Source organism: Aulonocara stuartgranti, assembly GCF_965226115.1.
Source record: "Aulonocara stuartgranti genome assembly, chromosome: 7".
Taxonomy (NCBI): Eukaryota; Metazoa; Chordata; class Actinopteri; order Cichliformes; family Cichlidae; genus Aulonocara; species Aulonocara stuartgranti.
In genome coordinates this window covers 31,533,495-31,556,198 of record NC_138945.1, presented here as the reverse complement: position 1 = coordinate 31,556,198, position 22,704 = coordinate 31,533,495, and the positions used below count along the sequence as shown (strand labels likewise).

Below are 22,704 nucleotides of genomic sequence, written 5' to 3'. Positions count from 1 at the left end.
TACTCGAAAAAACATGTTTTTGTAAGGTTTTGAGCTAAATGTGGAAAAATGTTGCCGTTAATTTCAGCATGTTTCACTTTACAAACGGCGCCCCATACTTATGCAGTATATTAGTCTGTTGTAACAGATAGACTTCCATTCCATCTCAGCCAGTCATTTTAATTGTGCACCAGGACACTAACAATAAATTAGTAATAGTACAGTACTACTACAGTAGTAGTAGTAGTAGTAGTAATAATAATAATAACAATAATCTTCCACTTTTCAGCTGTCTCTTGACACCTATTACTGGACAGCAGTGAACCATTCTTTTGTGTGGTTAAGCACGATAGGCTACTTTGCCATCTCAGTCACCATGTACAGCAATGGCATGTTTTATGTCTTCCCGTCTTCTTTCCCCTTATTTGGTAAGTACATTTACTGCATTTAGTATAGAGGCCACTTTAATGTTAACTTTTTGAAGTTTTTTTCTATTCTAAAATTTTGGTACTTTAAAGAAGACCTGAGTATGTGACTCATGTGATTGTGTCCTTTTTGGATTTTAGGCGCAGCAAGAAACACTTTGAACCAGCCTAATGTGTGGCTCACCATATTCCTGACGTTCCTCCTCTGTATCCTGCCTGTTGTAGCTTTCCGCTTCATTTTTATACAGCTTTGTCCTACCATTAATGACAAGGTAAAAAAAGAAAAGAAAAAACTAAACTGAACACATAAAGCATCTAAGACTTTCTTGTCTTCTATGCACCTTGTGCACTATAAAGTAGCATGTAATTTAACTGAGTTTGAATCAATGTATCCATAGTAAAAAAAAGTTTGCATAAAAAAACCAAACAAAACAAGCCCATATTTCTTTTTTCTAGGTGAGGTATAAGATGCGTACAGAGGAGTTGACTGCACCTGCACCTCGTCGTCTACTGAGAAGGCGTAGTACTCGATCAGGCTACGCCTTCTCTCACTCCCAGGGCTACGGTGATCTGGTAACATCTAGAAAATTCCTGATAAAACGCCCCCTAAAGATGACAGCTCTGTTCACCCAGACAGACTCTTCCATATTTCAAAATCAGCCACAGCACTACCGCACTATTGCTGAGGAGCCACAGAGTCCTTAGCCTGGTACACAGTACACAGATACTGAAAGACGACATAACTTCATAATTTTCGAGCCAACCTGACACTGAAGACAAACAAAACAGGGTAAATTTAAAATATATGGTGGTTTCCAGAGTCAGCATAAAAACTAATGGTGTCTTACAATGTGTGAATAAGTTTTTATATAAAATGCTGAGTCGTTATAAAAAATAAAAAAATAAAAAAATAAAAAAAAAAACCTAAAATTTAAACAGGTTTAACCACGTAAGCCCCACGCCCCCGGTACCGGGGCAAAAAAGAGATCACGTTTAATCGGTTATAACACGGGGTGAGAAATATAAGTCCAGATATGTGTGGACAATCAGACGAAAATTCACTGAATGAGCCGCAAAAGAAGACCACAAAAACACATAGCGGCGAAAATGCACTAAGACACAGATTGGCTTACCATCCCGATTTCCTCCATTATTTTCGCTGGTAGCCGGTAGCCACGTGATTATCAGAAGTTACCACACCTACCTAGCCGCATCAGAGCCGTTTTCCGTCAACAACCGCCATTTTAGACCCACCTATAGACACGTGACTGGACAGACACCACATGCAGCAAATTTGGGCCCACGTGGGTTTTGGCATTGCAACGTCTGATTGGTTGAAGTCACGTGAATGTGGCATCGTTACTTTGATTCTATTGGCTAAAACGATTAAAAAGAGGTGTCAATCATGCAAATTGACCAAAAGAAACCAAAGTTACAGCCCCTTGGAGTTTAAAGGGCCAGAGACCAATTAAATGCTTCATGCGCACCGCAGAAAAGGGCCATTACCATGTAAATGTGTGGTTAATTCTTCAAAAATATATTTAAAAGAAAGCATTTTTAGGCCTGTTAATAAAATTTATTAATTTCTGCTCTTTAATACCTAAAAAATTCAACTGGTACAGTGTCCAATTGTGTGCCAAAATTGGACATTTTTGTACAACATCTGGATATTCATGTATTGACAGGGCTGTAATTTTTCACTGTTTCACTTTAGAAACATAAGTCTTTGCACAGGTGATCTGAGGCATATTTTTAAAAGGGTTATATCCTAAAAATTAAAATTAAAAATTAGGCGAGGATAAAATATACTTACTTTTTCTGTGTTCCAGTCTCAGTAACCTTGACGCAGTAATATCTGCTTCAATATTTACACCTCTGATGAAATCTCACAAGTGTTAGCTTTATTTTGATACCAAGATTGTAAGGACAGAGTTTGTAATTGCAGAGAAATAATCAATTAAATTTGGGCATTACATTTTCGAGCAGGAAGCTCAGAAACCCCCTTGGGGCTTAAGAGGTAAAAAAAAAAAAAAAAAAATTATAGTATCCTGCTCTATGCATCAAAGTGCCCCTTGTTGATAGTGTGTGTGTATGGTGAGTGGCTGATCACCTTAGACAACATGGCTTCATACAGTAGTGTAACAATCATTCTGAGAAAAACATACAAAAACGTATACAAAACACACAACTGCAATGAGTTTGTGTGCTGCACACACATTTCTTTTTTCTTTTTCTTTTTTTTACTTTTTATTTTGTACTTTTTCCAATTTTATAGTACATGCAAACAAAAACACGAAAAAAACCACACAAAAGAAACAAACCAAAAAAATAAAAAATAAAGAACACCCAATCTGTGGAAGAGGGGAAAAGGGAAAAAACAACAACAAAAAAAAACAACAACAACGAGGAGAGGTCCCTGCTCTATGGGGCTGAGTGAGTCTTTTAAGCTATCCATTTTGTCCACTGTTTTCGGTGTTTGTCAGATTTCAGTCTCAAAGTGTAGGTCATTTTCTCCATTATATATATGTCCTCGATTACATCAGTCCATTCTTCCAATTTTAAAGGGTCACTTTTCAGCTAGTTTTTTGTTATTACCTTTTTGCTTGACAACAACACAATTTTAAACAAGTAATGGTCCTCCTTTCTTACATTTTCCCATATTCCAAAATACATTACTCGTGCCTCACACAGCACAGCACACACATTTCGTTTGCCTTTATTGGTTGCTTTATGTCCTATATGGTGAACTGTAAAGAGCAAAAATGAGAAACTTTGGATTTTGCTTCCAGTTGAAAATCTGTTTTTCCCTTCCCCCCTTCATTTTAACATGTATAGTTGACACACTGTGGTTATTTGCATGAGGATTTTGTGCGTGTGTGTGTGTGCTGTTATTCTTTGTTAATAATAACATTCAGTCCTTCATGAATGTGTGACTTAACCTGATACTACAACATTCACAGTGTTCACAGTGTACAGCCAGTCATTGGTCTTATCTCTGTAACTGTTTTTTTTTTTACCTTTTCATAACCCCATCTTTAAAAACAGGAACTAAAGGTGTAAAGAAACACTTCCAAAACAACAAGTCAGTTGTGTATTTTGTCAGTTACAAATCTGGAAAATGTGTCTAAAAAAGGATATATCCATCATTTGTAATCCAGGCTAGCAGATTTCGATTAGGCCTATAGTCATTTACAGCTGTTAATCCATTGGCCCATGCGTCAGGATGGCTTTACCCATTTTCTTCATCAAGTTAAGACTTTGCTCATACTCTGAGTGACAAGTTGCACTTTTTAGTTCCAGTTGATCATCATTAGTCACCTGAGCTGCAATACATTTGTTTATGAAAAACAGAAGCATTGGTGGGGCTGCGATAGTGTATGTGTGAGCTTCCTCTTTGCTGAAACAGTTTGCCAGTAGAGCCCTTCAAAATTTACTTTCTCACCTGGGTGATTTTTTACTGCCTTTATCAATCAAGACCAAAGCATTTTATTTGCTGAAAATGTTCAAGAGGTTGTTACAGTTCCTGACTGTATCTTCAGTGGCTTCAAACAGGACAGAACATTTACCTGTTGTGAATCATCCCTCTGCTCCTGGGGTTTCCAATAAATCAGCTCTACCACCATCTGTCTCACGTGTGGTTTCATCCTCTTTTTTGGGAAGTGTTAGATTATAAAGCTCAGCCTTCTTTCTGATACTTCACATTCTGGTGTTGTAGATCAACACAGTTTGCTTTATGCACTGTATTCACAAGTTTAGACCACATTGGACCAGCTAATGGCCTCTATCAATAAACTGGCCCTTCAGTTTTACTGTCATTACTGCTAATTCTGTATTGTGCTCCAACAGTTACTAAATTCTAATGGGACACAGAGCAGATTGTATCTTTCCTCACAGACTTCCTTTTAATCTTGACAAATAAAATAACTTATCTATGATATGCCTTTCCATTATTTTGAGATCAGACCGGTAAATGTCAGCAAGCTCCATATTTGGTGACAATCAGTATAACGATACATGATTTTTTCATGCTTATGAATGAGTCAAAACGTGACCTGAATTTAATTCAACTGCTCAATTTGAGCATGCGCATCTGGCACGGGGTGTGTTACATGACCGCCCAGGTCGCAACCATAATGCTACCTCTGATTGGCTGAATTTCTTCCCAGTTATTGCTGTTTTACTGCACCTACATCCTACACTGAGTCGCCATCGAGGTCCAAAGATCACTGCACTGTTCAAACAAGCTCTGAGTTGCTAGGTGGAGGGGTATCCCAGCCCAGTTCTTCCTGGATGAACCTGAAATCTCTACTGTAGGCACCTCTCCCACCACTGGGTACCTGGATTGGTACCTAGCGTGGGTTAACTTTGTCAAAGGCGGAAATAAAAGGAAACTTTAAAATCTTAAAAACCTCTTTTTTTCCCCAGCCTGTGCTTGTGTGTGAGCAGGACTTTGAGGACAGAGGAAATCATAATTTTGTTAAGGTATGTGGCTGATTTTCACTTCAGACCGTGGAAGTGTGTTTGATATCCTGAATGTCATTAATAATAATCACAAACAAGCTCACAATTTGAACCCTTGAAGTCTGACCTAGATTTCCGGCCAGGTCAGATTCACAATAGTTTGGACCGATTTAATATTATTGTGAGTGAAGAAATATTAAATGAAACTTAACACAGTTTGTTGCCTTCTTTTTATGCTTGAAGATTCCATAAATGTATTAGGTAGCATTAGAGGTTAGTGTCTAACCTCTGACTCACTTCATTACTGTTAAATTGCTATTGATTTCACTGTCAACATTTCCTATTCTCACTTTTTCTATTCAGAACTTTACTTTGCAAAAAGAAAACATGATGAAAAATACAAACAGTACTTGTATGTTATAATGAACACTTAAGGGTGATGAACAAACCTGGTTGACTGGCACAAATGGTTAAAACAGGAGTGGTTTTATGTCTTTATAGCTTAGTAACACAAAGTCTGGAGAGTGGGTGTACAGTGCAGTGAAATGTATTTGCCTCCTTCTTAATTTTTTTTTTGCACATTTGTCACAGAATAATTTTTTTATGTTAGACTAGGATAACTGAGAATGCAAATGGAGTTTTTAAATGATGATTTTATTTATTAAGGTAAGCTAGCCTATGTTGCAAAAGTAATTGCCCCCTAATCATAACACCAGGTTGTGCCACCCTTGTCAGCAAGAACTGCAATCAAGTATTTGTAATATCTGAGAATGAGTCTTTCACGTGGCTGGGGAGGAATTTTGGCTCACTCTTCTTTACAGAATTGTTTTAATTCATACATATTGGAGGGTTTTTGAGCATTTTGAGTGTGCTTGAACTTCATGGCACAAACTTATGGCTATATTCTCCCTCATTAACATTTTTTTCTAGTAGAATGCAGAACTAATACTTCCATCTGTTACAGCAAGTTGTCCAGGTTCAACAGCCTAGATAACAGCAAAAGCAGCCACAGACCATCATGCTACCACCACAGCAATATGTGACTGTTGGCGTGATGTTCTTTTTATGAAATGCTTTGTTAGTTTTACGCCAGATGTAACAGGATATATTTTTCAAGTAAGTCCACTAAATGTTTTCCCAAAAGTCTTGAAGATTGTCAAGATGTTTTTGGCAGGTTTGGGACAAGTCTTTGTGTTGTTTTTGGTCGGCAATGTTTTTAACCTTGGAGCTCTACCATAGACACCATTTTTGTCCAGTCTCTTGTTGTTGAATCATGAACATTGACCTTAACTGAAGCAGGTCAGGCCTGCAGTTCTTAAATGTATTTTTCTGGATTTGTCTGTGGCTTCATGCAATCTCTAAGAAATTTTGCTAGGATGCCCACTTCTGGGAAGGGTCATCATTTTAAAAATTGCATTTTGTATTTACTCTGTCTAATTTTCAAATCTTTTTACCCTATATCTATATAGTTCTATTTAGTAGTAATAAATAAAGTATAGATAGATAGATATAGTATGTAGATGATAGTAGTTGTTTACTACCATCATCAGCACTGTTTTGGTGAAAGAATAGTGTCTGTCATCAGTCAGTGGCTACTCAATATATCAACAAAAGAAAAAAAGAAAAATAAGGAATTGAACATATTGCATGTAAAACTTTAAGCTTTTATTAAGCTGTCAGAGCTTTTAAGGTTGGTTTTCTTTCATTTTTTTTTTTTTTTTACAGTGAATCACAATTCTACTTAAACATGGCCTTCCATATATTAACTGATTCCCTCTTGCTTTTGCAAGTTTCTCCTTTCACTTGCTTTTTCGATATATGTAAGCCACAAAGGAACAACTGTTTGCCTAGCTACATAGGTCACTGTCATAAAAACACATGCATGCTTTCCCTAGGTTGTAAAACATGGAAATACTGAGATAAAGATGGGATCTGTAGTGTCACGCTTTAACCGGGTACGTGGAAAAGGGAAAAGCGAAGGTAAGCTCTGATGCATGCAGAATTTCTGCTATGCGCTGAATAACTGTTATGTTTATCAGGGTTTTCTTGTTTGAAAATATTCCTGGACTACTGGGTTTTGAAACTTTTGTAAATTTAAGTTTTAAGTATGAATTGGAGTAAACATTTTTTTCAGAGTAGACTTTTTTTTTCTTAGCGCTCCTTTAACTTATTGTAAACTCTCGCCCTCCATATTTTATTTTCACAGAGGAGAGACGTTTAAGAGCTAATGACAGATCTTTCAATTTATCTCATGGCTATGCTGTAAGTATAAAAACAAATCTTATTATGAATATTCATTAAATACCATGGATATAAGAGACTGTTTGAAAGTCGTACTGAGATCGAAAGCACAGATTGCTACTTCACTGCAACATTTACAGACATACTTAAATGCTGTCAATCACAAATGTATCTTTGAGGGGTTTTTTGGGTTTTTTTGGGTTATTTTGTTTTGAAAATTACATACATCTCAGAGACTGATATCTGGAAATTTCCTCTACTTTAGAACAATGCCATCAGGACCTCCAAATACAGCATCTTCACCTTCCTGCCGCTTAATTTATTTGAGCAGTTCAGAAGACTTGCTAATGCCTACTTCCTCTTCCTTCTTATCCTTCAGGTATCTCTACAGAACCATCTCTGCTTATTGTGCAAACATTATAAAATGTCCATAAGTAATGCAATTTAAGTTTATTTAGCTTGCAGATGATCAAGCTAAATGATCATTGTACTAAAATAGTGTATGTGTGTGTGTGCCCACAGTTAATCCCACAAATCTCCTCTTTGTCGTGGTTCACCACAGCCGTCCCTTTGGTTTTTGTGCTGTCAATATCGGCAGTCAAGGATGCCAATGATGACATAGTAAGCAGAAATTATAAAAATTGGAAACAGAATTGAAATCGTATTTAACTAAAAAAGAATCTCACTCAATATTAGGGAAAAGAAAAAATAAGGAACTAAAATCTGATTTGTAAGCAAACAATGTTTTCTCTTGTATCAACTGAGCAGAACAGACACAAATGTGACAGACAAGTGAATAACCGAAAGGTGGACGTCCTCATGGATGGCCAGTAAGTCTTTGGAAACCCAAATGAAAAAAAGAACAACTTTTGTGTGAAGAATTATGCAGTGTTTGGATTCATTTCTGTTTTATGTCTTTGTTCCTTTTCCCAACAGACTAAAAAATGAAAAATGGATGAATGTTCAGGTTGGGGACATAGTCAAACTGGAGAATAATGAGTTTGTCACAGTAAGTTTTGGGAGGCTATAGCAAAGATTTGAAGAAAGTGAAAGCAATTAAATTCAAAAGCTTCAATCTACTGGACCGTACTTATTGCTTTCATTTCTTAGGCAGACCTTCTGTTGCTGTCTAGCAGTGAGCCCCTTAATTTAGTTTATGTGGAAACAGCTGAATTAGATGGGTGAGTGTGGAGTACTGTGCAAAAACCTGTGTATGTTAGCATAATGGCTAATTTCTAACAATGCCTTACATTTCCCTTACCTTTTTCATGTCCTCTTGGTCTCCCCCAGAGAAACCAATCTGAAGGTGAAACAGGCTCTGACTGCAACCGGAGAGTTGGAAGACAACATTGAGGCATTGGCTGCCTTTAATGGTGAGAAGATACAGAAACAGAAACAACAGAAAAAATACTCTTGAATGAAATTTTTACAGTACATTCCTGTAAATAATGTTTTTGAGGCTATGTCTATAAAATCCCAATTTCAAAAAAGTGATGACACTGTGCAAAAATATACAATGATATGCATTATCATGATGCAACAAAATTCTTCTGCCCTCAGCTGAATGTCTCTATCCAACTTATGCAGAAAGCTAAACATTAAATGGCTTCAGTGAACACTTAGGAGACTGTGTCACATTCTTCAGGGCTTTACTGATTTGCGCCATTTGTAAATTCTTTCATTCTTTTGTAAAACTGTAATAACAGAAATAGAGTGCGGTGTATTTAGTCTCCATACAAATACACAAATGGTACATTCAACATTGTTGTCATGAGTAAACAGCCACTACACAATCTCAACATCAACAATACACTGGCATCACATGTCTAGAAATACAGCTAACACCATACGCTGGTATGTTTCATGCTAACAGGCTAAACAAAGCACCAACAGCTAGCTTACACTAGTAATGTAACAAACTTTTTAAACACAAAAGAAAGTCATCCCTTCACTGAACAAGGTACTAATAAGTGAGATCAATCAATCAAATTCACCACACTTACCCATTATGCCTTGTCAAGAGTAATAGATGCAGGAATTGTCAGAGACACAGAGAAATGGACCTTCCACTAGATAGCAGGCTTTGCCATGAGAAGATCAGGAAAAAAACACATTTACTGACACGTAGATGCAATTACTTACAGAACAATGACTATGATTTGTCATATAACAAACTTATAACACACCTCAGAAATACCCACGAGACAGAATAAAAACAGATCAAATTTTTAAATTGAGACTTTTTACAATTTCATGAATATTTACTAATATTAGTAGCACTGCATTAAAATCAGGCATGGTTCTGTCAATGAAATTACTGCACAAGCTCAGGAACATTTTCAGAAATTGCTTTTTCTGTGGCCAAATTCAAATGAATTTTCAAGTTATGTTTGAAAAATAAAGCCCCATCTTCTGTATTAAAGAGGAGAGTGCTTGTTCAGCAGCAAATACAATTACTGCATACTGTATCAAGTCGGATAGAGGTACATTAGTGAATGGGAAATTGGCAGCTGCACATCAGGAAAGGCACCACTGAGGATAAAAGGTATAACCAGGTTTTAAAACAACATCCCATCCAGATTGTGTCTTTTTCAAATGATATGCTTTGCATATTTTAGCAGGATGCTAAACCTCATACTGCATGGCTTCAAAGTGGAATAGTTTGAGTGTAGTTTATCTTGCTTACCAGCTCACCTTTTTTTTAAATAAATGCTGACTTCTCTACTCTCCTTATTCATTCTTTTATTTCTTTCTTGATACTCTAAATATACTTTTATGAGGAAAGCTATCACTCACAATGTCCTTTAACAGTAACCTACTGTACATAGACTAATAATTACCTGTGCTGTAAAGAAGAAGGGGTGGATCTTTTTGACCAGGCAAATGAATTACAACAGAAATAAAAGGAAGAAATTCAAACTAAAGCAGACATTTTATTCCAGGCTTGCAAGGGCCTTTCCAACCATTGGTGCCCTAGCTAGTATGTCACACTTTTTCCTGCCCTATGAGGCCCATGCAAGTTGCTCCCATCACATTCAAAATGACCCAAAAATTATGTTAGAGAACTTAAAAGATTGACACATTGAATTTGAATTGTATTCTGTGAATGTATTTATTTTGAGTATTTTTTTAATTTCTGCAAACAGCTAGACTTAAGGACGTGGAGCTATATGTGAGCTTATTCCCTTGAAACCTGGGAACTTTAATCCAAAATCTGTTGCTGACACCTCTGTTTCTCAGGTGAAGTGCGATGTGAACCTCCCAACAACCGTCTGGATAAGTTCAAAGGGACCCTGACAATGAACGATGACATCTATGCTTTGGACAATGACAAAATGCTGCTCAGAGGCTGCACTCTCAGGAACACTGAGTGGTGCTTCGGTTTGGTAATTTTTGGAGGTATGCTAGCTCGCTAGTAGTACTGCAGTTGTGTACAGTTTGCAATGGACAAGATTCTTTTTGGATTTAACCTTTATGATTTACTCTGATAATAATGTAAATACACACAGTAAAGTAGAGGATGGATGGGCCTCTTGAGTAAAGTGTGCGAGGGCATCCAAAGGGTGCATGTGTTACACATTAGACTTGTTAAAGTGTCCAGCTTTTGAAAGTGAAATAGCCTAACTATTTATATTCACCTGCATTGTAAAACCAGTTGTAGTGGACCTATATAAAATGCTATTTTCTGTTGTTGTTGTTTTTAGCACAATTTATTAGCTAAATTAGGAATTTAATTTGGAAAGAATTTAACCTCTGAATCTTCCTTCTAACCAATCAGACTATAGAAGAATTATCTTTAATGTGTCGCACTAACTGCCATCTCAGTTACTGTTTTGTCCAGAAATAATTTGTGAGTACATCTATCAATTGGCACATCTCTTTTTGAGGTACAGGTTATTACGGGACTCACAAAAAGTCTTTCTGAGAATCAGCTTCAACCAAATTCACACATTTGTTAGAGGTTTCACAGTTTCTATTATAGAGGTGAGGGTCTCTTCCTTGTACTAAAGTCTACTACAGTGTGTTGTGTAAAAGCAAAAAATCCCTGTATTTCTTTTACTACTTTCTCCTACTACTAAACAGTCTGTAAAACTTCTAAAAACTGTAACTGTCACACCAGTATTGTCACCAGTGTGTCTCAACATGACAACATGAACCTCTACAGGTCCTGACACTAAGCTGATGCAGAACAGCGGAAAGTCAGTATTCAAACGGACCAGCATTGATCACCTGATGAATATCCTTGTATTGTGTGTGAGTTTATAGACACGTACCTTTAACTGTTTTAAAGATGACTCATAATATATATTACGTTCATAAAAACATTAATTACTCACATGCAGATTTGTGATCTCTTTACTCTATCAGATCTTCGGTTTCCTGGGATTTATGTGTGCCATTATGGCCATTTTAAATGCATTCTGGGAAGCAAGCGAGGGCTCTTTGTTCACTGTGTTTCTTCCTCGCGAAGCGGGCATTGATGCTCATCTCTCATCATTCCTCACCTTCTGGTCTTATGTCATCATTCTTAACACAGTGGTACCAATTTCTCTCTACGTCAGGTAAGTTTCAGCACAGAAAACCTTGACAATTGTTTCATGTTTTGACCAACTGACCAATTTTTGCTACAATATTAGCATGGAAGTCATTCGTCTGGGAAACAGCTTCTTCATAAACTGGGACAGGAAGATGTACTATCCTAAGAATGATACTCCAGCTCAGGCAAGAACCACCACACTCAGTGAGGAGCTAGGCCAGATTAAATACATCTTCAGTGACAAGACTGGCACTCTGACACAGAACATCATGACTTTCAACAAGTGCTCCATTAATGGAAAAGCTTACGGTGAGCAGCTTTGCTTGAGTAAAAATTAGTGAGGCAAACGGAAACAAGCATTGGTTGAAAAAGTGATTTTTAAGGTATATTTATCTTCTATTAAGGGGACCTCTATGATTTCTCTGGACAAAGAGTGGAAATTACAGAGGTGAGAGGAAAACAGATGATTACTCTGTTTTTGAACTTTGTTTAAAGAAAGTATTGATCCAACTTTGTTGTTTTGGCTTTTCTTGCAGAGGACAGAGAGAGTGGACTTCTCCTGGAACAATCTGGCTGATCCAAAGTTCAGCTTTCATGACCACAGTCTGGTGGAGATGGTGAGAAGTGGAAACCCTGAGACTCAGGAGTTCTTCCGCTTGTTATCCCTGTGTCACACTGTCATGCCTGAGGAAAAGAAAGAGGGTGAGGGGTCCCCTAAAAGACATCTTTTATTTAATAAAACTCTTTAAAAGCCGTTGATAGCAGAACTGCTTTGCAGCAAATGTCCTGATAATTGAATGTTTTTTTTAATAGAACCTAGTCTTAAATAATACAGAGTGACTGTTTTTCTTTTTTTTTTAAATTGCCACTATCACTATTTAAGGACAATTTCTCCATTATATGTGTAGGGCATATAAAAAAAAAAAAACAAAACCCAACAAATTGACTTTTATAGTCCTCAAATGCACAATTTTCACATTTTCACTTACCACTATCGTTTATAATGTTTATGTTGTAGGAGAGCTCAATTATCAGGCTCAGTCACCTGATGAAGGCGCTCTGGTGACTGCTGCAAGAAACTTTGGATTTGTGTTCCGATCACGCACACCAGAAACCATCACAGTCATAGAGATGGGCAAACAAGTCATCTACGAACTTCTGGCTGTTCTGGACTTCAATAATGTGAGGAAGAGGATGTCAGTGATAGGTGAGATAAAGGGGCAGCAAGATGTTTAATTTCTAAAGTTTCTTTTTATCACAGAGAAGATATTTATTAATTTTCTTTAATATTTTATTAATTTTCCGATTAACCTCCTAGGACCTGCCGTCCACATATGTGGACATCACATTTTGGGTTACTTAAACCAAAATACTCAATTCTGCTCTACAAGGGCCTGATATCCACTTACGAGGACATTATACTGCTACTATATAAGCGCTATATAAATCCAATCCATTATTATTATTATTACTGTTCCATCGAAATTTTAAATGAATATCCTCATATGTGGCTCTCATTTTTCTTAGAAACTAAAATTAGGTAAAAAAAAAAAATCTGCTAATTCGTTGTTTTTACATTTATCAGGCCCCAATCAGCCCAAATATCAAAGAGAAATTAAAAATGCATGCCGTGGAAGAGTCCGGGTCTTAGGAGGTTAAAGATCTATTTACATAATATTATAATTAAAAATATAATTTAAAAATATTGTCTCTCCATTCAACTTTTTATTTTATAACCTAGGACCAGCTGCTCAGTACCTACCTGTGATACATTTCTGAATAACATAATTGTAACTTTCCGTGTCATTTACAGTGCGTGGCCCAGAGGGGAAGTTGACTCTATACTGCAAAGGTGCAGACACCATCATCTTGGAAAGATTAGACCCCTTCTGTAACAAACTGATGAAGCTGACCACAAATCACCTCAATGTGAGCGATCCAAAACTTATACCAGCAGCTTGAAGCTAAAGTCAGAAGTATTTTTTTTTTAATTAATTTCATTTATCAAACAAAAATAGGAGTATGCAGGTGATGGCCTCCGTACACTGGCTTTGGCCTACAAGGATTTAGATGAGAGCTACATGAAAGATTGGACACAGCGCCACCATGAGGCCAGCATCGCCATGGAGGAACGTGAAGAAAAACTTGATGAACTTTATGAAGAGATAGAGAAAGATATGATGGTTAGTCCAAAAACCTTTGCCATGTTGCTAGATAAGACCGACCACAGTTTGCTGGTTGATTGCCTGTGAGTACTTTGGCAGAAATGATACTTGATTTTCCACTAGAGTTACAGTTAAATGTGCATCTTTAACTATCATTTGCAACAAAAGCAAAGGATGGCTTCATTGCTTTACTTTCTGCAGCATCAGTTTAAATGATAACTACATTTGTGGCTTTAGTTGTTGGGAGCGACAGCTGTGGAGGACAAGTTGCAAGACGGTGTGCCACAGACCATTGAGCAACTGGCTAAAGCTGACATCAAAATCTGGGTGTTAACTGGAGATAAGCAAGGTCAGTGTCAACATACTGTGTAATCTATTTAAACCACTCATTTCAAAATGGATAAATAATACTGCCATATGATATACAGTTAGAAACATGTATTACACCAAAGTGACTGAGATTTTTTTTTTGAAACAGAGACAGCAGAGAACATTGGCTATTCCTGTAACATGCTAAGAGAGGAGATGAAGGATGTCTTCTTTGTTTCAGCAAACACTGCTGAAGGAGTCAAAGAGGAGCTACTGTGAGTCTATTAGAAATTTAAACATACTTAAAATAACTAAGAAAGTTATGACCATTATTTAATTATGAACAAACTGACACATATTTTAAGCTTTTTGTTACCGTGCTTTCAAATAAACAGCCCATAAAATAATAGAAACTGTCATCTTATTTTTTAACTAACTATCATAAGCTAATTCTAACATAAAAAAAATAAGTTACATAAAAATCTGACTTAGGATAAAAATAATAGTAATGAAGAAAAAGAAGAAGATGGGTTAAGAGTTGTAAGACTTTAAGGTTTTTTAAAATATATTTAAAATAGTTTATTCTGTCCAAATATTTTCAGGAATGCTCGAAGGAAAATGTGTCCAGAAGCAGCAGAGGAGCCATCTGTGACTACATCCCGCGGAGGCCTGTTTTGGGTTGAGAAAATGGAGACTGTGCAGGATGAGAAGGTGGATGGAGAATATGGCCTAATTATAAATGGGCACAGTTTGGTAAGAAGCTGCTGAAGCCACAAGAATTGTTTCTTGTGTTGTTCCTTCTCACTTGTGCTTCCATGTATTAATCACCCAATGTTATGTTTGAAATAGATTTTATATGTGTATAGAAGGTGCTTAACTTGAGGTATGACTTATTCTGGTTGTGATATAAGCTGCCACCTGTCTGCACATGGACCGCTCAAGTATGTGATTCTGTTGAGAAATTGCTCTCCATGCCTGGATGAGTGCAGCCTGCAGCTGAGCAGCGATCATCGGTTGTGGCTGCCTCTGATAAACACATCCAATAGCATGTTAGAGGCAAGTTTAATAGGAGACATATCAGGACAAAATGCTGGCCAAAAAATTGTCTGGTTATGCTCCTGATCCTGAACAGGTTGTGATACACTGGCTGAGTTGTGGCGGGGGTAGTCCTGTAAAGTCAGCCACAAACAGGATGCTGCTGCTAGAATGACACAAGCTCAGAATTACTTCATCCTGGTACTTCTACTTGGTACTTCAGCTTGCCAGTAGTATAACCTTAGTCAGATTTAGCCAGTCGCAGCACGACAAACGTGTTACATTCACTGTTTTGTGTGTGTGTGTGTGTGTGTGCTCTGAGACCAGTAGTTTAAGAATGCAGTAAACTGCACCAATTCTGAAGTGTGCAAGTAATTAAAACGAGTCATCCAGATCTGAAACCTACCTACTCACAGAATTTTTTTTAAGTGATTAAAATGAGAAATTTCCAGAATATTAATTTAAATGTAACTGGCATTAAACATATACACTTTGGAATTTAATATTTTTATACTACAATGATTATTCAAATTTACCTGCCTTAAGAGACTTTCTTTTTGGTGTCCATTTTGAGGTGATAAGGTTGTGCCAGGGAGGCTTGGCAGATGACCTCATTGCACTACTGTAATCCCTTCTTCTCTTCATCATCAGGCTTTTGCACTGGAGAAGAACTTGAGGTTGGAGCTGCTGAGGACAGCATGCATGTGTCAGACAGTGATTTGCTGCAGGGTCACTCCTTTGCAAAAGGCCCAAGTGGTTCAGCTGGTCAAGAAATACAAGCAGGCTGTCACTCTTGCTATTGGGGATGGAGCCAATGATGTCAGCATGATAAAGGGTAACTGTATTTTTGCTACAACTAACCAGCTGGGAAATATGTAGCTACTGTTATTGATCCTGGCCGTTTTATTTCTTCCTTTTCTGTGTGTCAGCTGCTCATATTGGTGTAGGTATCAGTGGACAGGAAGGCATGCAGGCAGTGCTGTCCAGCGACTTTTCCTTTGCACAGTTCCGTTACCTTCAGCGCCTCCTGCTGGTGCATGGTCGCTGGTCCTACATCCGCATGTGCAAGTTCCTTGGATATTTCTTTTACAAGAACTTCACTTTTACCCTTATGCATTTCTGGTACGCCTTCTTTTGTGGTTTCTCAGCACAGGTGAGACATATGCATTGTAAATGTATAGTGAAATGTAAATGTTTATATGCAGTTTGAGAAAACAGAAGGAAATATAGTAAGGAAGAAAAATGAGCAAAATAACAAAAAGGCCAGACAGCCAGACTGCAGAAAAACATGGATATACCGGTCAGTTGCTGATTGGCTGCTGAAGCCCTGTTTTGGACAGGTTAGAGTGCTCAGTTATCGGTTTATGCTAGCATCTTGTTTAGCAAGCTGCATTCATGGACTGTATAGCTGCATTGCACAGACACAGCAAATCATTTATCCGACTATAATTTAAATGGGTGATTATTATCACAACTCAGGCTATCCTGAATGGTTGCCATGAAGGAGGATGCAGGCTGTAAACACCATGCTGTAATGCATTTTAATAAGGTACACTATGGGAATTTACTTTTTTGACCCAGCTTCAAGGATCTACAGTTTTTGGCCCTTTGTTGCATTGGCTTTCTTTTCAGCCTTAGAAGTTTTCCATTTGCATATAATATAAACTTACCCAAAACAACACAAAAACAAAGAAATAGAGAGAATTTTAAATAAATAAATGTAGAGCTGAAACTAAACTTTTCACAAGCAAAAAGCAAAACTCTGTAGTCAGTCATGGTGTGTTAATTATTTATCTAAACACTGTTGTAGTTTTTGTGCTGGGAGATCTTTTTTTAATGATTTATCTCTATCTCAGACTGAAAACCAGTTCCTCACCAACAATTCCAGGACAAATGTATATAAGTAAATTCATATAATTTCTTTAATGCTACATTCATGCATATTCTGGTTATCTACAGACTGTGTATGACGAGTGGTTCATCACCTTCTACAACACAATTTACACAGCTCTTCCTGTCCTTGGCTTGAGCCTCTTTGAACAGGTATGTGTAGCCAGCATAGACTGGTAAGTCTAAATATCCCACCTTAAATTTCTTTCACATACAAGGACGAGGGGAGCAAGTGAATCAGCGCTCAGGGCCCAGAGACTAAGCAGGTCCTAAATACACCATTTATTCATAAATATACACTATTTCAAAAAAATTATTCAACATTTCTCACACACTGAGGTGCACCTCTGCCCTGCTGTCGATTACACACGTCGCCTCCCAATATCGTTCTTCTTGCTGTTGGGACTGGGTCGCTGTGTTACGCTGGCTGGTCTGTCGCTAATGTCCCGTCGCACCCCACGATCAGGCAGGCGCTGGCTTGCATGTGTTTCTTCCTTCCTCCTCTCTGAGCTCACCCTCTCCTCTAACAAGTTTGTTTGGTGGCTAATATCCCGCCTCAGGGCACGCCCACACTTCAACAAGTGCCTACTATTGTCCGCCTAGTCCACACTGGATTAAAAGGATATCGTGCAACAACACTAAAACATGCAATATAAATATCAGAATAAAACCATTCAAATAAACTCAGTACTCTATGCACCAATACACACTATGATCAAAACAACATAAACCATTAAACAAACACAAATTTCCACTGTGTGACATATGCAGCAGAAAATTATTCACAATGTTTAGTTTTTTTTTTTAATGTCATATCCCAGTGCCTGCATAAACCAGGCTTTCTCATCTCTTCCTTTAAACCCTGTTTTCTGCAGGATGTAAATGATCGCTGGAGTTTACAGCACCCTCAGCTCTACACTCCAGGCCAGAAGAACCAATACTTCAATAAGAAAGCTTTTGTGAGGTGTGTGATGCACAGCTGCTACAGTTCCTTGACCCTCTTCTTTATTCCCTGGGCTTCCATGCATGACACAGTCAGAGATGACGGAAAAGACATTGCCGACTATCAGTCGTTTGCTTTACTGGCACAGACCTGCCTGCTTATAGTGGTGTTTGCACAGGTAAGAAATACAACTCTTGTTGTCAGAAGCATTATAGCACGCTTGGCAATGACATATTAGCCTTGGAATAAAAGAAAATGACAGCGACGTCGCAACACTGTTCGTCCTCTGTTTCTGTAATATTTTGCACTACAAATCAGTGAACAGCTTTTTAGATGTGTAAACATATATTTGTGGGATTGCCTTTTTAATTTATATATGTATGTATCCCATACCACAGTATAAAATTATACTCATCTCAGTCACTGAACACATTTAAAAACAATCATTTTTTTCAGCTGTTTCTTGACACCTATTACTGGACAGCAATAAACCAATTATTTGTGTGGGCAAGTATTGCGGTCTACTTTGCCATCACTTTCACCATGTACAGCAGCGGCATGTTTTTGATCTTCACGTCTGCTTTCCCCTTCACTGGTAAGTAGATCTGCCATGGAGGCTGCTTGCTGTGGTCCACTTGATTTTTGAGAAATTAAACCATATCAAGTTATTTGGCTGATTGATACAGTGTAAATAGGTCAGCGTTTCCACGTATTCCATTTTTTTGTGGATTTAGTGTTTATCGCTTACATATGCACATTATAATGCTGTAACTTACAACAATTCTTTTACTTTGTTTTTAATTGCTGGTCCAATATTTGTTTGGATTCCAGGCACAGCAAGAAACTCTTTGAACCAGCCTAACATATGGCTCACCATATTCCTGAGTTCGCTCCTCTGTGTCCTGCCTGTGGTAGCATTTCGTTTCATTCTCATACAGCTTCGTCCTACCATCAATGACGAGGTGAGAAAAATATTAGATAGACATTAAAGCCATCTTGTCTTTTAGGCATCTTATGTGTAGGAGTTGGTGGACCGTAAATAACGATGTGAACTGATGTAATGTTGTGCAAAAAACTAAATAAATATTAAAGTCATCTAACTTGTTTCTTTCTAGGTGAGAGCTAAGGCGCGAAAAGAGGCATTGCCAGCACCTGCTCCTCGTCGCACACTGAAAAAGCGCATCACCAGGCGGTCAGGCTATGCTTTCTCACACTCTCAGGGCTACGGTGCTCTGGTAATGTCTCAAAAATTCCTGCTGAAAGGACACACGAGAAGACTAGCTCTGTTTGACCACAGAGATTCTCCCATGGTTCAAAATCAGCCACAGCACTATCGCACTATTACTGAGGAGTCAGAGTCACAGAGCCCATAGCCTGGAAGTTTGCAGGGACTGAAGCACTTCATATATATATATATCATAATTCTGAAGCTGAATCAACAGTCATGAGAGGATACACAGGGTAAATTCTGCTTTCCAGGTCAAACTTTTACACTTAAAACCGAGTCAGTATAAAAAAATCATGGTGTTTTACAGTGCTGTGCAAAAATCTTGCATCAATCCTCAAAATGGGAACTAGGTGTGTTGTGGCCATTTTTGTTGAATGTTTATAAAATGCAATTTGTATTCATTTTTGTTTTTTCTTTAAAGGTGTAAGAATATTCTGACCTGGTTTTGTTATGTAAATTTGTAATTAATTTTATTGGAGAAGCTTTTGGAAAGTGATTGGTTTATTAGCTTATGGACCCTCCCATTAATCAAGAGATTAAGAGCACCCTGGATGGGTGTGGTAAAGAGGTTTTTCGTTTTTTGTTTGCCAAATGTCAGATGGGAAGACGGGAGGGTTAGAAAATGATTTTTTGACCACTTTTGAAGTTGTTAAAGCAAATTAAGTTAACTTTCGTTTAATTTTAAGTTTTAAGAAGTTATTTGGCTGATTTTTGTTTATAATTTTCCACGAAATAAACGGCATATGATTTTTAAGCAATGGAGTCAGAAGTGCGTTCTAAAACAAACCTCCCGTTGCCACCCACGGCCTTTTCTTGGACTTTTTTGGTGTTTGGAACGTAAAAGGCCGCGACAAGGTGCAACAGTTTTTTTTTAAACTTAAACACAAATACATGGAAATACACTCTATACAGCAAAGGGTTTGTACACTTCTAACAAGCTTGAAAGTCAATATCTGTATGACCACCTTTATTCTTCAGCATTGCCTTAGCTCTCTAAACCAAGCCTTCTTGTAGTTAAGTCATCTTCAGGAATAGTTCTCCAATCTGGACATTCAAAGCTCTTCTTCTCCATCAAGATGATCTCACACTGTCTAGGTCTGTGCTCCAATCTATGATTGGTTTTGTTGTTGTTGTTGTTTTTGATACTCTGACAGTGTGTTTCACATCATTTTCATACTGGAAATGGTGGCTCAAAATGTGACGGTACTTTTCTATGTTCATAATTACATAAATTGTCAAAGGTTCCCACTGGCACTGGTTAAAATCTATCCTCAAACCATCACAGAGCATCTACTGTGTTTTACAGATGGCTGTAGACCTCTTTACTGATTCCACTGTGCATATTGATGACATTTAGTGATACTGATACTGATTTCATTTGGATTCATTAATCCATAAAACCTGTTGTCACTTACTAAATTGAGTAGTTTGGCATAGATTAGCCTTTTCCCACCTGTTTTCCTTTCTTAACAAAGGCTGCTTGAGAGCCAATCTTACACTGAGATCATTTCTGATTAACCTTTAGTGAACAGTGGATGGATCACCTGAAGAGCCTGAGGTCAGGTCTTTGGTGGGTTTTCTCCCTTATTTCTTAAGTTCAGGATTTTCAGGTACTGTTCATGTGTCGTAGATAGTTGGTTGACCTGTCACTTCTTCTTTAGTCCACCATTTGTCCAGGTTCATTCAGTTAGGTTTATTTTTTTAAAAAAAATCATTGGTCAGTGTTAACTGGCAAACAAAATGAACAAAAATATTCGTCTGAAAATTGTCAGGCACAAGGACAGGACTGAATGGGTGAAAAAGCAAAGAAAAACTTTGAAAGAGCATCAGAAAGCCTGGGGAATTATTGCTCAAAACATTTCAAATTTATTTTTTTTAAAATTAAGAATCATATGGTATGATTGATTTAAAGGTCTTAATTGAGCCAATGTTGGTTTGGTAAAAAGGCTTTGTTTGATCTGTTAAAAATATGTTAATGTTAACCTGAAATTAGTTAAAAGAGACAGAAAAATGTGACATTCTTCTTGGTTTCTGTCCTACATTGTTTTCTTTTTGTTTATTTTAAAATGTTGAACTTGCCACCAGCTGAACTGAAACAACTGGATTATTATACTAATCTTTACTGCATGTTTTTTCTCAGGTGAAATGTCACATGTTAATCTGAACAATTATCAATTGGTGATTTAATTTGAATTGAAGTCTATTATACTGTTTTCTTTTTAGTTATAATAAATTTTTACATAAAGATATTTGAACATTGTTTTATTGTTCTTTTCCTTATTATCTATTTGTTCATTTAACATTTGGTTCTTGATTGTTTAGGCACTAGCTTAAGCTCAGCATCTTCCAATTACAGCCAGGGGTCAGTGTCGTCTCTGTAACTGTGTTCACATTTTCACAACATTCGAAATAGAGCCTGCAAAGGCTGAAGTGTCATACTGGGGAAAGATCAGGGGTCACCAGGCAACACATTTGAATTATAAAATCGACAAATTTTGTTGCCTGTGACTGAATTTCTCTCTTCAATAAAAGAGTTTGTGACATGGGAGGAAAGATGGGAAGAAGCAAAAATACACACTCGTGCAGTTTTGTCTGTCAGAATGAAGTGACACCTTAAAGGCTGTTTAAATATACAAGTACTGTAGATTTATTGAAACATGCATGCAATAAAACTATATACACACACACACACACACAGTTATTGTATCAGAGAACAGAATTGTCAGGATTTGCAAGAGGCCCAAAAATGTGCCAATTTAAAAAACAAATTCATAACCTGACCTTGTTTACGAAGCACAGATTCACACAGATTCTTTTGCAATATGTGTGCAGCTGTGTGTATTGTCCCTGTTACGACCCGGCTCAAAAGCCGCAACATAAAAAAAAAGGAGATGAATAACAGAGTGTGGGTGAGAAGAGGTTTCATCCTAAAATGGAAAACCAGGTTGGCTAAAATGGCTGGTGCCACCAAGGCAAAGACTAGTGCACTGCCAGAAAGCTTGCCTCAGGTATGCTTTTATCCACACCTGACTAGGTGTGGCCAATTAGCACCAGCTGAAAACACTGAGACGATTAAAAGCTGCAGAGGGACGTAACACCTCCTCCCTTAAAAGGGTTCCTCTAGGACCCTTAAATTTATTAAAAGCCCCTCTGAAGCCTTCAGTTCCTTGACCCACAAACCTGGAATAAAAGTTAAAGCTAACAGAAGCACAGTGTTCACGTTATAGTTGGCATCTCTAAGCATGGATGGGCATGAGGATTTGAAGTTGCCACACTGAACAACAGTCACAAACCCAAAATGATTACCTGATCTGCTACAACACAAAACCAAAAGTAGCAACAAATAATCACAACTAAGTGATCTGTTGTCTCCACCACACAAACAGTCACATACAAGTGGCCCTATACCACAACAAGTTACTTTAATCCAAAAAGTTCAGTAAATCAAGCATACTAGTGACCAACCACAAAATGGAGAGCTATGGCCACAC

General features: G+C 37.5%; 2 protein-coding genes and 1 long non-coding RNA gene across 3 annotated transcripts; 2 read left to right on the top strand and 1 right to left on the bottom strand.

The window, feature by feature from the left end:
• The first annotated feature begins 212 nt into the window (after positions 1-212).
• Positions 213-1,538, top strand: LOC309712023 (phospholipid-transporting ATPase ID-like). Its single transcript, XM_082542609.1, has 3 exons — positions 213-407; positions 546-676; positions 861-1,538. Exons 1-3 carry the CDS (start codon positions 356-358, stop codon positions 1,107-1,109), a joined length of 432 nt encoding a protein of 143 aa, XP_082398735.1. The 5' UTR covers positions 213-355; the 3' UTR covers positions 1,110-1,538.
• On the bottom strand, positions 593-1,611 carry LOC309712024. Its single transcript, XR_014278158.1, has 2 exons — positions 1,538-1,611; positions 593-659 (listed from the first exon to the last, which is right to left on the bottom strand). It is a non-coding gene; the product is annotated as an uncharacterized lncRNA (long non-coding RNA).
• A 3,026-nt stretch (positions 1,612-4,637) lies between these two features.
• On the top strand, positions 4,638-21,406 carry LOC309712022 (phospholipid-transporting ATPase ID-like). The gene is made up of 29 exons (XM_082542608.1): positions 4,638-4,714; positions 4,830-4,886; positions 6,761-6,845; positions 7,072-7,127; positions 7,372-7,485; positions 7,629-7,727; positions 7,875-7,936; positions 8,043-8,115; positions 8,217-8,287; positions 8,397-8,479; positions 10,347-10,505; positions 11,272-11,360; positions 11,475-11,668; positions 11,744-11,952; positions 12,048-12,091; positions 12,180-12,345; positions 12,662-12,850; positions 13,457-13,572; positions 13,662-13,826; positions 14,046-14,157; positions 14,287-14,392; positions 14,720-14,870; positions 15,804-15,987; positions 16,082-16,305; positions 17,112-17,195; positions 17,918-18,163; positions 18,442-18,580; positions 18,817-18,947; positions 19,101-21,406. The coding sequence occupies exons 3-29, from the start codon at positions 6,791-6,793 to the stop codon at positions 19,356-19,358; spliced, it is 3,579 nt and encodes a 1,192-aa protein (XP_082398734.1). The 5' UTR covers positions 4,638-4,714; positions 4,830-4,886; positions 6,761-6,790; the 3' UTR covers positions 19,359-21,406.
• The last annotated feature ends 1,298 nt before the right edge of the window (positions 21,407-22,704 follow it).

Bases quoted from the DNA above. Each gene is read 5' to 3' on its own strand.
- LOC309712023 (XM_082542609.1), top strand. From the start codon at position 356: ATGTACAGCAATGGCATGTTTTATGTCTTCCCGTCTTCTTTCCCCTTA. The intron at 408-545 runs GTAAGTACATTT...TTTGGATTTTAG, and splicing joins GTCTTCTTTCCCCTTATTTG to GCGCAGCAAGAAACACTTTG. The intron at 677-860 runs GTAAAAAAAGAA...TCTTTTTTCTAG, and splicing joins GTCCTACCATTAATGACAAG to GTGAGGTATAAGATGCGTAC.
- LOC309712022 (XM_082542608.1), top strand. From the start codon at position 6,791: ATGGGATCTGTAGTGTCACGCTTTAACCGGGTACGTGGAAAAGGGAAA. The intron at 7,128-7,371 runs GTAAGTATAAAA...CCTCTACTTTAG, and splicing joins ATTTATCTCATGGCTATGCT to AACAATGCCATCAGGACCTC. The intron at 18,164-18,441 runs GTAAGAAATACA...CATTTTTTTCAG, and splicing joins TTATAGTGGTGTTTGCACAG to CTGTTTCTTGACACCTATTA.